Source organism: Salvelinus fontinalis, chromosome 35 (genome assembly GCF_029448725.1).
Source record: "Salvelinus fontinalis isolate EN_2023a chromosome 35, ASM2944872v1, whole genome shotgun sequence".
Taxonomy (NCBI): Eukaryota; Metazoa; Chordata; class Actinopteri; order Salmoniformes; family Salmonidae; genus Salvelinus; species Salvelinus fontinalis.
In genome coordinates this window covers 41,506,178-41,520,309 of record NC_074699.1, presented here as the reverse complement: position 1 = coordinate 41,520,309, position 14,132 = coordinate 41,506,178, and the positions used below count along the sequence as shown (strand labels likewise).

Genomic DNA, 14,132 nt, shown 5'->3' with positions numbered 1-14,132 from the left:
CAAATTCCAATGGAAAAGCAATGTCTGATTTTTGGTTTAGTTGCACCTAAATGTGTTCTAACTCCACTTTCAACCAGTTGAAAGCACACTGAAGTTAGAATGGGAATAAAATGTCAGATATTTTGTTTATGTATACAACTTAATGTGTTATCACTGTGCTTCATCTAATAGCAGAACCAAATGACTTGGATTGCAGTTAGTTGAGATTACATTCAAGTACATGGCGCAAGTGATCAATGCCGTTGGAGATTCTGTGCAGATAATTTTGCAAAAGTAATATTGAATTGTGTTCGGTTATCAACGCAACCAAATATCACCATTTGAAGATGTATCTTCTGCTTGGATAGTTCCATCTGTGCCACTGAGTCTGGCTTTATTTCCAGTTTGTCTACAAATTAATAATTGATGTTGGATTTCAACCAAAAATCTAAGTTAATGAATAGGACTTTGTTTTTGGTTAAAATAGAGACGTGAATCCAACATATTTCTTATTAACTTGTAGATTCCATTTGAAATCAACCAAGGCTTGAAACTCTAGGCCTATATGTATTGTCTATTTTTAGTTCAATCCTGGGCTGAATTTAAACAATAGCTGTTGATGACTTGCCAAATGCTATATAGGCCAAAATAGCATCATTGATGATACATGATTGATAACGTATGGTTACATTTCATTTGCTCTATTGAACCTACCCTTTTGAATGACTTCGATAGCAACAGTGAATCTATTAAGTGGCGATCTCTCAACAATCATTCTCATGATAGCATATTGGTAATAGTCAGTGACATCATAGCTAAGCAGGGCTGGGCTTGGTTAAAACTCTGGATAGGAGACCAAAGGGATAACTGTAGATAGATCAACTCTCCAGTAGGAGGTGCTGCCCAGCCTATGGTTTTATTGATCTGACCTTGTTTCAAAGGTACAAATTCAACATATTATATACAAGGTTTGTCTATGTTGAAAATTGGTTACCATGATGACATACTGTACATAATCCTGTGGTTGAATTTTTACCCTCAAAACAACAGTTGATTACTTTTTTTAAATGTAATGTATTTCCCACGTAGATTCGTTGACAAATTACGTTGAAACAACGTCAATTTAACCAGTTTGTGCCCAGTGGGACATTAATATTGGTCAGACTCTGTAAAGGCGAAATGAGACACAGACATCAGCAGACATCCCACTGGGCAAAAACTGGATGAGTCAACGTTGTTTCCACATAATTTCAACCCAGAAATTCAGTGTGATGACGTTGAATCATTGCAGACAACTGATTGGATTAGCAAAAAGTCCTCAACATAAGGGAATTTCAGAAATCCAATGACAGGGTGACATTTTTGGCTGATTTCACATTGAATTCAAGTTAGTTGACAACTCAACCAAGTGTAAATGAAAACTAGATGTTGAACTGACGTCTGTTCCCAGTGGGGGATGGCACGTTCTTCTCCCTCGGTCTATGTGTATCTTCAGTGTTCTCCTGCAATGTAAACCAGCTCTGATCTGCCCGTCAGTGATTTGTTGCGTGAGTTCTCAAGATCAGTGGAGGACTGGAGGCCTCGGGATCAAGGGCTATAGAAATGGCAACAGTCCCGTCTCATGTACTAACGCTTGTTTTTTCCCTCTGGGATAGAGGACAGACCAGAGCAAAGCAGAGCTGCGCCAGGAAGAAAAATGACTCCCCCTGATACTGGCCCTTGTCTATCTATCCCCCGCTCCTCCTCTTTCCCTTCCCCACCGTCGCTAGCGCCTGTCTCTTGTTTGGATAAGTTAGTGGGGAGACGTCAGCTCGTTGCTGATGTATACCACCTGCCTTGGCCTCTCCCTGAACCTTCCTCCAGCTCCCACCACAGAGACATTCCACTGCCTTTTCTGGGCCTGTGTTTACACGGCAACAGATTACCCAGCACTCCCCTCTATCTCTTTCTACTGGTTAAGGACAGGAGACCAAGGGGCTACTCCACCACCACCGCTTCGCTGCCAAGGTCCTCCCACTCATAATCACAGTCATGGTCATTAGGCTGAAAATGGAATGAAACAAGAAGATACTACCAGGACTCTTCTAATAAAGAACTTTCATTTTTGTTTTTTATTGCAAAATGTTTTTAAACCTTTTCCATTGCATGCCCTCATGAACAAAACCCAGAGCCGAGGACGGGTCAAAACAATTAGGGCTCACTAGCGAACATGCATGACCTCATCGTTACTGCCCTTTGAGAAGTTTAATGACTGTTGATTTACACTTTATGTTAATTGAAAGCAATGGAAAAACTAGCAGTTTGGATGTGTGCGCACCTAACCATGACGCATGGAGAATGAAAATGATCCGTGGATGAAAGAGAAGTCATTCACACGGTCCTGCAGACTCTGTACTCCATGCAACAGCTTCATTTCAGTTGATCCCAAGCTCATTGACATCTGTCATCAGGATCTGACAGACTGTAACATTGGCTCTGTGTTGAGTCGAGTTTAGTGGAGAAACCACAGTTCCAGTGGGCAGGAGTTCCTTTTTAGTAAGACAAGTATATGTGTTTAGCTAAATTAGTTTATGTTTAGTATGTTAGACCTACTGTCCTCCTTTCAGGGTAGCCATGTGTACACTGAGTGGTTAATATAACCATGTTGATAGAATCATCACAGGAAAACCTCTAAATAATAGGCACACAAAAAACACGAACCCAAACCCAAAACAATCCCTGGGTATAGGGTATACGGGGAAAGGGGGATACCTAGTCAGTTGTCCAACAATATATTCAACTGTAATGTGTCTTCCGCATTTAAGTATAGAGGTATATAGTGTCCGTTCAGACAGTGTTTCTGTGTGGCACAGCCACAGCAGCAGCTGTTATCAATCGTGACCACCACCAGACTGTAACGGTCATTCAGTCTCTCCATTACTGACCACACACACTGATACACCACACATCAAATACTTGGTCTTTACCAGAGAAGCACCACCTGGTGTTTGACCTCTCACCTATAGCCAAGGTTCTACTGCTCTTCCCCCCAGAAACATAAAACATTCAGAGTTAGATCTGGACAGGGGGTGGAACTGTCCCCAAAATGTGCTGATTTTCTATGATCATTCAGAGAGCCTTCTCCCACTTTGTCTCCCACTAAATCACCTTTACTCAGAGTATATCACTTCATGTCTTCATTAACAGTATACCATTTAATATCTTCATTAACAGTATATAATTTAATATCTTCATTAACAGTATACCATTTAACATCTTCATTAACAGTTTATCGTTTCATGTCTTCATTAACAGTATACCATTTAATATCTTCATTAACAGTATATCATTTAATATCTTCATTAACAGTATACCATTTAATATCTTCATTAACAGTTTATCATTTCATGTCTTCATTAACAGTATACCATTTAATATCTTCATTAACAGTTTATCATTTCATGTCTTCATTAACAGTATACCATTTAATATCTTCATTAACAGTTTATCATTTCATGTCTTCATTAACAGTATACCATTTAATATCTTCATTAACAGTATATCACTTCATGTCTTCATTAACAGTATACCATTTAATATCTTCATTAACAGTATATCATTTAATAACTTCATTAACAGTATATCATTTAATATCTTCATGAACAGTATATCATTTCATGTCTTCATTAACAGTATACCATTTAATATCTTCATTAACAGTATATCATTTAATATCTTCATTAACAGTATACCATTTAATATCTTCATTAACAGTATATCATTGAATGTCTCCATCCAGTAGAGCTTTCTTCATTGTGAATTCTAAATGAACCCATCCTGGTGTGAACCGTTTTTCAACACCTCATAAAATTGTTGTGAGAGCATGTGCACGGGCCTCAACACTTGTCTAAGATTAGGAACACACACACACAAATGTAAAACTGACCGTGATAAAATGTATATAGGCCTATCCTTTCATTAAGACACAAAAAATAAGAACTTGTCATTTCTTTAATGATCTCTTCAGTTGCATTATATTTTTTTTTACACTTCTCCACAACAAGGAGTGATTGTCTTCAGTGGTGTAAAGTACTAAAAATACTTTAAAGTACTAAAGTACTAAGTAGTTTTTTGTGGTATCTGTACTTTTTGATATTTGACAACTTTTACTTCACTACATTCCTAAAGAAAATATTATACTTTTTACTCCAATCATTTTCCCTGACAACCCAAAGTACTCTTTACATTTTGAATGCTTAGCAGGACAAGAAATTGTGAAATTCACACACTTATCAAGAGAACACGTGGTCATCCCTACTGCCTATGGTCTGGCGGACTCACTAAACACAAATGCATCTTTTGTAAATAATGTCTGAGTGTGCCCCTGGCTATCAGTACATTTTAAAAACAAGAAAATGGTGCCAACTGCTTTGCTTAATATATGGAATTTGAAATGATTTATACTTTTACTTTTGATACTTAAGTGTATTTTAGCAATTACATTTACTTTTGATATTTAAGTATATTTAAAACCAAATATGGTTAGACTTTTACTCAAGTAGTATTTTATTGGTGACTTTTACTTGAGTAACTTTCTATTAAGGTACCTATACTTTTACTCAAGTATGACAATTGGGTACTTTTTCCACAACTAATTGTCTCACATATTAACAGAGAACTCTGTTAATGGCCGTGAAGTGATATAGTTGCCACACAGCGCCACCAAGCGGCAGAACATTAAAACAATACATAAAAGCATCTGGGGGGGGGGGGGGGGGGGTACTTTGGCAGAGCACTGCACTTGGCAGAGCAAAATGTGATTGGGGTTCAGTAACCAAAAAAGGTTGAGAGCCGCTGCACTAAACCAACAACTGTGTCAGTCTTAGTCAAAGTACTGTGGCAAGGTTGACATACAACTTCAACTGACAGGGCATATTGTGAATATTTGATAACTGAACAATCAGAAATACTTCAATAATAGGATAATAAACTATACAAATTCTTATCTTGTGTTAATTTATATCAAATAATTATTTAAATCATTGTGTTAAGTTTCATTAAAGTAAACTACTGAAAAAAACACCCCCATCATTGTGGGCCTTCGACTAATCTCACACATCATTGAATTTCCTTAACAGCATATGAAAGTAACCAACATCACTCTATCAAGATAGACAAAAAAAAGTACATAAAAAAATGATACTGATTGATAAGAGTTTAACAGGAAATGACCACTGATATACATCTTAGCTACACATAAAGTGTGTAGATACCCCTCAGAAAATAAAAGCCCTCTAGAAAATGTCAGTACAGAAATCAATGAATAACATCTACATTTTATCATACTTCAATAACCCAATGGGTATCACTTCCATCACCATCATTAACATTATTTGAACACACGTTTTGGCTATCATATTGTGTTTTAATCACTATTTTCCTGAATTTGCTTTTCGCGATAGTCCTTTGCCATTCTTTTCATGTCTGGGTATGGCTTGTAGTCAGTTCTTCTAAGGAATTTTTTTGTTTTTGGATCAGTCGCAATCCTGTACCTGTAAAAGGGGAAAAGAGTGGATAATTTTAATTCAAACTTAAATTTGGAGAATTACTGATGATGCAATGCTGAACAAAAATATAAGCATGACACATCTCCTTCGCATAGAGTTGATCAGGCTGTGGCCAGTGGAATGTTGTCCCACTCCTCTTCAATGATTGTGCGAAGTTGCTGGATATTGGCGTCAACAGGGAACACGCTGTCATACACGTTGATCCAGAGCATCCCAAACGTGCTCAATGGGTGACATGTCTGGTGAGTATGCAGGCCATGGAACAACTTGGACATTTTCAGCTTCCAGGAATTGTGTACAGATCCTTGCGACATTGGGCCGTCCATTATCATACTGAAACATGAGGTGATGGCATTGGTTGAATGGCACAACAATGGGCCTCAGGATCTCGTCACATTGTCTCTGTGCATTCGAATTGCCATTGATAAAATGCAATTGTGTTCGTTGTCCTTATGTAGCTTATGCTTGCCTATACCATAACCCCACCATGGGATACTATGTCACAACTTTAACATCAGCAGCCCACACAACGCCATACATGTGGTCTGTCGTTGTGAGGCTAATTGGACATACTGCCAAATTATCTAAAACAACATTGGAGGCAGTTTATGGCAGAGAAATTAACATTCACTTCTCTGGCAACAGCTCTGGTGGACATTCTTGCAGTCAGCATGCCAATTGCACGCTCCCTCAAAACTTGAGTCATCTGTGGCATTGTGTTGTGTGACAAAACTGCACATTTTAGTGGCCTTTTATTGTCCCCAGCACAAGGTGCACCTGTGTAATAATCATGCTGTTTAATCGGCTTCTTGATATGCCACACCTATCAGGTGGATGGATTGTCTTAGCAAATGAGAAATGCTCACTAACATTGATGAAAACAAATTTCTGCACAAAATCTGAGAGAAATTATATTTTTGTGCGTATGGAAAAACGATCTAAGACACAGAATAACCCTTTGAGTATGGTCAAGTCAATCATTATGACGTGGGATAGTGTATCATAACACCCTGACTGACCAGACAGATAATAAGGAAACTGCTTCAAGATTCACGTCTAATTCATAATCCAAATCTATATTCATAATCCAGCTGTAACAAACTTACGTTTTTATATGATTATCAATCGCATTTCGCTCATAGATTGTTCCATATTTGGTTATCACTGGATCAACAAACATCTTTTTGGTTAGTGGACAAATCAGATGTGGAGGAATAAACTTCTCAGTCAACTCTTCACCCACCAATTTCTGTAAATTAAGAAAGAAATTATTATCTAAACCTGAACTGACAAATATATAACGCGACAAACCTGCACCAAGTAAATTCCATATTAGGGATGGTTACAAAAATGATAATTAAATGAAAGCAATTACATAGAATAATGAATTGATTAATTGACAACTGATTTGAGAAATGCAGATCGAAATTAAATAAAACACTGCCATTTAATTCACAACCACTCATCAAATTTATTATACTTTTATAATTTAAGTCCATATGCAACAATGTGTCAATGAAATACCACACTGGCCACTTCCACCCCTAGCACATTCTTGAGTATTTTTGTTTTCTTCACCAGAAATGTAGTCTCAATGATGTGGTTCTTAATGTGGTTCATAATAAACAGAGCATATCATATGAAAAAATATTTAGCTTTTAAAAAGCTGTGAATTGTGGCCTGTGCACACACACATACAGTATACCAGAGTCGCCATGGGTTCAAAACTGATCCATTGCCCTTCTGACTCAGACCTCTCTCCTTCATATACTGTCTTCTCTCCACTGTCCTATCTGCTCAATATACACCAACAAGGAGTGGGACTGCCCCAGTCCTTTAGATACAAATAAATAAGTGCATTCACCTTCTCCATGTCATCCATTGATTGGCCTGCAACTTCCTCTGTGTTCTTCTTGGCCTCTTCTTCATACTTTTCTCTGCTGGTCAGGTATTCCTCTGCCAGAATACTTTTAAAATACATTTTTATTCAAATAATTTTAATGTAGGCATGAATTCAACATATTCAATATAATACACTCCCCTCCGTATTTATTTGGACAGTGAAGCTAAAACTTTTCATTTGGCTCTATACTCCAGCATTTTAGATTTGAGATCAAATGTTTAATTTGTTTTATACTGTTTTACCATTTTGAAATGAATGCACTTTATGTGTCTAGTCACCCCATTTGAAGATGTCATAAGTATTTGGACAAATTCACTTATAGTGTATAAAAAGTTGTCAAAAGTTTTGTATTTGTTCAGGGATGCTGAGCCTACATGTTAGAGACAAGTGTGTAAGTTTCACTCTTGGATTCTAAAAGAGGCTACGAGCAGGGAATTCTGTAAAAAGCTTTTGTCTGTTCCTTTAGGCTTTATCAGAATAAATCAATAATACATAACCAAATAGTGGCTTACTCTACTCAGATGATATTCTAACTGAAGAATATTGTGTGACAGGCTATGAACAAATATTTGGTCTATGTTTTGGTCAGTGTTTCCATGGAGCAGTATTAATAAAGGAGGACATGCAGGAAATGTATAAAAGCATCACTTGGTCATGTTCAGGTGAGAGCTTTGTACCTAGAAGGTCCTTTGTGTGTATACGTGGTAGGGTGTTGTTTCTGTTGGTTTAATTCTGTGAGCAAACATTTTGTGACCATGCTGTCTTGAAGAAATGTTTGGTGTGTGGTCGAATGTTCGAAATGGTATGTGTTGAGTTTATTCATATGTGACAAAATTCAAGATGTCCATTAAGTAAAGTCACTGCAATAATGTCATTTTGTTTTCAGTTGGTATGTTTGAAGTGGCTTTGCTGGTTTGAGGTCCAGGCAGTTGATTGGCAGCGCCCTCCAATAAGTAAAGTTATTTGTATTTCTAAAATATCTATTGTTTATGTAATTGCAGTGGTTAACTGTTGTTTATTTTCTACCATCATAAGTAGAGTATTGCTTGTCACTGTTTTTGGCCACCTTGTGAACTTTGTCAGCGATCTAGTGGAAGTAACAGATCTAAGAAGTAATTTTGGTGTACTCATGTTATTTATCTGCGTCAAACAAGCAAACCTAATCCTCTAAGCTTTAATAAACTTTGCTGGTTCTTTATATCTGCCTCTGTACTGTTTCCCTTTAATGGGCCTAGAACCTCTAACGTTTAGATGTTACAATTGTAATAAAACGTGTATGTTTTTGCTAAGGTGTTGTCTGGCCCGTTGCATCGCTCAGAACTGTTGACCCAACACAATAGGTGCCCTGTGTCTTATGTCCTGGTTGAGGTGTTCCGCTCATTAAACAGTAGCTGGCGTAGTCGTCATTTTAGCTAACCCTAGTCAGCAGGTGTTACTACAACATACTAGTCATGTTCGCAAAAACACTACAGTAAATACTACAGTAATGTCCGCAAAACAATATGGTGAAAACTACAGTAAAGTCTGTCATGTCCACGGAAAAACACTACAGCGAATACTATAGTCTACTACAGTCATGTACGCAAAAACACTACAGTGAATAAATACTATAGCATATAAATATAGCAATACTACAGTATTTAGACCATAGCATTTTTTCATGTGGGTGTGACTACAAACTTGTTGGACGCATTTGCAGTTTGTTTTGGTTGTCATTTTCAGATTATGCTGTGCTCAATAGGAACTGAATGGTAATTAATGTATTGTCTCATTTTGGAGTTACTTTTATTGTAAATAAGAATAGAATACAGTATGTTTCTGAACACTTCTATATTAATGAATCGTGAATAATGATGACTGAGAAAGTTACAGATGCATAAATATCATACCCCCCCAAAATGCCAATCTCCCCTGTTATTGGTAATGGTGACAGGTTAGCAGTTAGCACATTTTGGGAGTATGATATTTGACGTCCCACAATGCCGTCCCCACAGTGACCGTACGTACATACCCCAACGAGAAGCCATGGATTACAGGCAACATCCGCACTGAGCTAAAGGCTAGAGTTGCTGCTTTCAAGGAGCGGGACTCTAACCCGGAAGCTTATAAGAAATCCCGCTATGACCTCCGATGAACCATCAAACAGGCAAAGTGTCAATACAGGACTAAGATCGAATTGTACTACACCGGCTCTGACGCTCGTCAGATGTGGCAGGGCTTGCAAACCATTACAGACTACAAAGGGAAGCACAGCCGAGAGCTGCCCAGTGACACGAGCCTACCAGACGAGCTAAACTACTGCTATGCTCGCTTCGAGGCAAATAACACTGAAATATGCATGAGAGCACCAGCTGTTCTGGAAGACTGTGTGTTCATGCTCTCTGCAGCCGATGTGAGTAAGACCTTGAAACAGGTCAACATTCACAAGGCCGCAGGGCCAGACGGATTACCAGGATGTGCTGACCAACCGGACAAGTGTCTTCACTGACATTTTCAACCTCTCCCTGGCCGAGTCTGTAATACCAACATGTTTTAAGCAGACCACCATAGTGCCTGTGCCCAAGAACACTAAGGTAACCTGCCTAAACGACTACCGACCCGTAGCACTCACGTCTGTAGCCATGAAGTGCTTCGAAAGGCTGGTCATGGCTCACATCAACACCATTATCCCAGAAACCCTAAACCCACTACAATTTGCATACCGCCCCAACAGATCCACAGATGATGCAATCTCTATTGCACTCCACACTGCCCTTTCCCACCTGGACAAAAGTAACACCTATGTGAGAATGCTATTAATTGACTACAGCTCAGCGTTCAACATCATTGTGCCCTCAAAGCTCATCAATAAGCTAAGGACCCTGAGACTAAACACCTCCCTCTGCAAATGGATCCTGGACTTCCTGACCGGCCGCCCCCAGGTGGTAAGTGTAGGTAACACCACATCCACCACGCTGATCCTCAACACAGGGGCCTCTCAGGGGTGCGTGCTCAGCCCCCTCCTATACTCCCTGTTCACTCATAACTACACGGCCAGGCACGACTCCAACACCATCATTAAGTTTGCTGATGACACAACAGTGGTAGTCCTGATCACTGACAATGACGAGACAGCCTATAGGGAGAGACCTGGCCGTGTGGTGCCAGGACAACAACCTCTCCCTCAACGTGATCAAGACAAAGGAGATGATTGTGGACTACAGGAAAAAGATTACCGGGCACGCCCCCATTCTCATCGACGGGGCTGCAGTAGGGCAGGTTCCTTGGTGTCCACATCACCAACAAACTAATGGTCCAAGCACACCAAGACAGTCGTGAAGAGGGCACGACAAAACCTATTCCCCCTCAGGAGACTGAAAAGATTTGGCATTGGTCCTCAGATCCTCAAAAGTTTCCACAGCTGCACCATCGAGAGCATCCTGACTGGTTGCATCACTGCCTGGTATAGCAACTGCTCTGCCTCCGACCGCAAGGCACTACAGGAGGTAGTGCGAACGGCCCAGTACATCACTGGGACCAAGCTTCCTGCCATCAAGGACCTCTATACCAGGCGGAGTCAGAGGAAGGCCCTAAAAATTGTCCCTAGCCACCCTAGTCATAGACTGTTCTCTCTGCTACTGCACGGCAAGTGGTACCGGAGCGCCAAGTCTAGGTCCAAGAGGCTTCTAAACAGCTTCTAAACCCAACCCATAAGACTCCTGAACACCTAATCAAATGGCTACCCAGACTAATTGCATTGCCCCCCCTTTTACACCACTGCTACCTCTCTGTTGTTATCATCTATGCATAGTCACTTTAATAACTCTACCTACATGTACATATTACCTCAACTAATCAGCGCCACCGCACATTGACTCTGTACCAGTACCTCCCTGTATATAGTCTCGCTATTGTTATTTTACTGCTGCTCTTTAATTACTTGTTACTTTTATTTCTTATTCTTATCCGTATTTTTTTAATTTTAATTTCTATTAAACTTTATTTATTTTTTAAAACATGTTTAAACTGCATTGTTGGTTAAGTGCTTGTAAGTAAGCATTTCACTGTAAGGTCTACACCTGTTGTATTCGGCGCAAGTGACCAATAACATTTTATTTGATATTTCTGCATCTGTAACTTTCTCATTATTCACGATTCATTCATGCTTTCATTTCTAAACAGTAAAACAGATATGTATGAATATACCCTTAAATAAAAAGGGACATTCTGTACTGTACTGTCGTCTCATATGAAACATTTGATCTCAGATCCAAAATGCTTAAGTACAGCGCCAAATTAAGGGGAGTGTATATACAGTATACCATTTGGAAACTCAAATGGACTTGAAAATCACATCAAAAGATAGAACTACTCTTGTAAACAGTATAAAAACTCATTGTTGCAAGCCAACCTGTCCAGTGGATCATCAGGTTCAGGGACAATGAGCAGTCCATATACAGCATCCAAGATCTCTCTCATGGTTATGTGAGCGTTGTAGCTGCGGTCAAATATGTTGTGGCAGATACGACCCACACTGTTTATGTTACAGTGGTACACCTTTGTCCACATTTAGGATTTTTAATATGACATTTAATATGAAAGCATAAAAAACAGGATATTTCAGCCTGAATTCACACCAGGAACATAAAAATAGTGATATACAGTGCATTCGGAAAGTATTCAGACCCCGACTTTTCCCACATTTTATTACGTTACAGCGTTATTATAATTGATGAAATAAAAAATGTCCTCAATGTACACACAATACCCCATAATGACAAAGCGAAAACAGGTTTTAAATTGTTTTTTTTAATAAGTATTCAGACCCTTTGCTATGAGACTCGAAATTGAGCTCAGTTGCATCCTGTTTCCACTGATCATCCTTGAGATGTTTCTACAACTTGATTGGAGTCCACCTGTGGTAAATTCCATTGATTGGACATGATTTGGAAAGGCACACACCTGTCTATATAAGGTCCCACAGTTGACAGTGCATGTCAGAGCAAAAAACAAGCCATGAGGTCAAAGGAATTGTCCGTAGAGCTCCGAGACAGGATTGTGTTGAGGCACAGATCTGGGGAAGGGCAGCAAAATATTTCTGCAGTGTTGAAGGTCCCCAAGAATACAGTGGCCTCCATCATTCTCAAATGGAAGAAGTTTGGAACCACCAAGACTCTTCCTGGAGCTGTCCGCCCAGCCACACTGAGCAATCGGGGGAGAAGGGCCTTGGTCAGTGAGGTGGCCAAGAACCCGATGGTCACTCTGACAGAGCTCCAGAGTTCCTCTGTGGAGATGGGAAAACCTTCCAGAAGGACAACCATCTCTGCAACACTCCAACAATCAGGCCTTTGTGGTAGAGTTGCCAGATGGAAGCCACCCTCAGTAAAAGGCACATGACAGCCCACTTGGAGTTTGCCAAAAGGCACCTGAAGGACTCTCAGACTATGAGAAACAAGATTTTCTGGTCTGATGAAACCAAGATTGAACTCTTTGGCCTGAATGCCAAGCGTCACGTCTGGAGGAAACCTGGCCAATATCATCCCTACGGTGAAGCATGGCGGTGGCAACATCATGCTGTGGGGATGTTTTTCAGCGGCAGGGATTGGGAGACTAGTCAGGATCGAGCGAAAGATGAACGGAGCAAAGTACAGAGAGATCCTTGATGAAAACCTGTTCCAGAGCGCTCTGGACCTCCGACTGGGGTGGCCCTAAGCACACAGCCAAGACAACGCAGGGGCGGATTTGGAAAAAGTCTCAATGTCCTTGAATGGCCCAGCCAGAGCCCGGTTTTGAACCCGATCAAACATCTCTGGAGAGACCTGAAAATAGCTGTGCAGCGACGCTCCCCATCCAACCCGACAGAGCTTGAGATGATCTGCAGAGAAGAATGGGGAAAAACTCCCCAAATACAGGTGTGCCAAGGTTGTAGCGTCATACCCAAGAAGACTTGAGGCTGTCATCGCTGCCAAATGTGCTTCATCAAAGTACTGAGTAAAGGGTCTGAAAACGTATATACTTATGTAAATGTGCTATTTAAGTTTAAACATTTTATTACATTTGCAAAAATGTAAAAAAAACTGCCTGTTTTTGCTTTGCCATTATGGGGTATTGTGTGTAGATTGATGAGGAGAAAAAAGCATTCTAGAACAAGGCTCTAATGTAACAAAATGTGGAAAAAGTCAAGGGATCTGAATCCTTTCCGATTGCACTGTATTTGTGGTACATTACAATTTACTCTAATCCAGGTGTGTTTGTGTTTTCTAACCTGAATCACTCGCTACCATGCCCCAATTTAGCCTTACCCTAACTCTAACCACTCTTTCGCATGCCTCAACTTATCCTCTTGCACTTGCATGTAAATATTTGTAGTTTTGCTCAAGGGTAAGTGTTGTAAATGTTTTCAGGCTGTTTTCAGGAGTTTCACATAAATTCCACTACATTTGATAATCTAGAAGTTATAGGCAATAATAATAAATATATTGTAACAGCTATAAGCAGTCACAAAATAACAAAGACACTGCCTTCATGTGTTCATTGTGTAGAAGGATACAGGTGTGACAAAGCGCACAAGTGGAGGTTTGACGGGGTAGTCAGCCCCAAACTGACAGAACAGCTCAAAGGCTCCATTCTCGTAAGGTGTTTCAGGGGGGCCTTGCATGAGAATCTTCCAAAACGCTGAATAGGTATGGAATCACAAGGGTTAAATGTTTTAGACAATATTATAC

General features: G+C 39.8%; 1 protein-coding gene across 1 annotated transcript in view; it reads right to left on the bottom strand.

The window, feature by feature from the left end:
• Nucleotides 1–14,132, bottom strand: part of LOC129834951 (uncharacterized) — a 44,270-nt gene that overhangs the window by 18,773 nt on the left and 11,365 nt on the right. The window contains exons 8-9 of the mRNA XM_055900321.1: nucleotides 13,958–14,082; nucleotides 11,819–11,964 (exon numbers count right to left, since the gene is read on the bottom strand). Coding sequence (XP_055756296.1) covers nucleotides 11,819–11,964; nucleotides 13,958–14,082 — 271 coding nt within the window. The remainder of the gene's footprint in view (nucleotides 1–11,818; nucleotides 11,965–13,957; nucleotides 14,083–14,132) is intronic.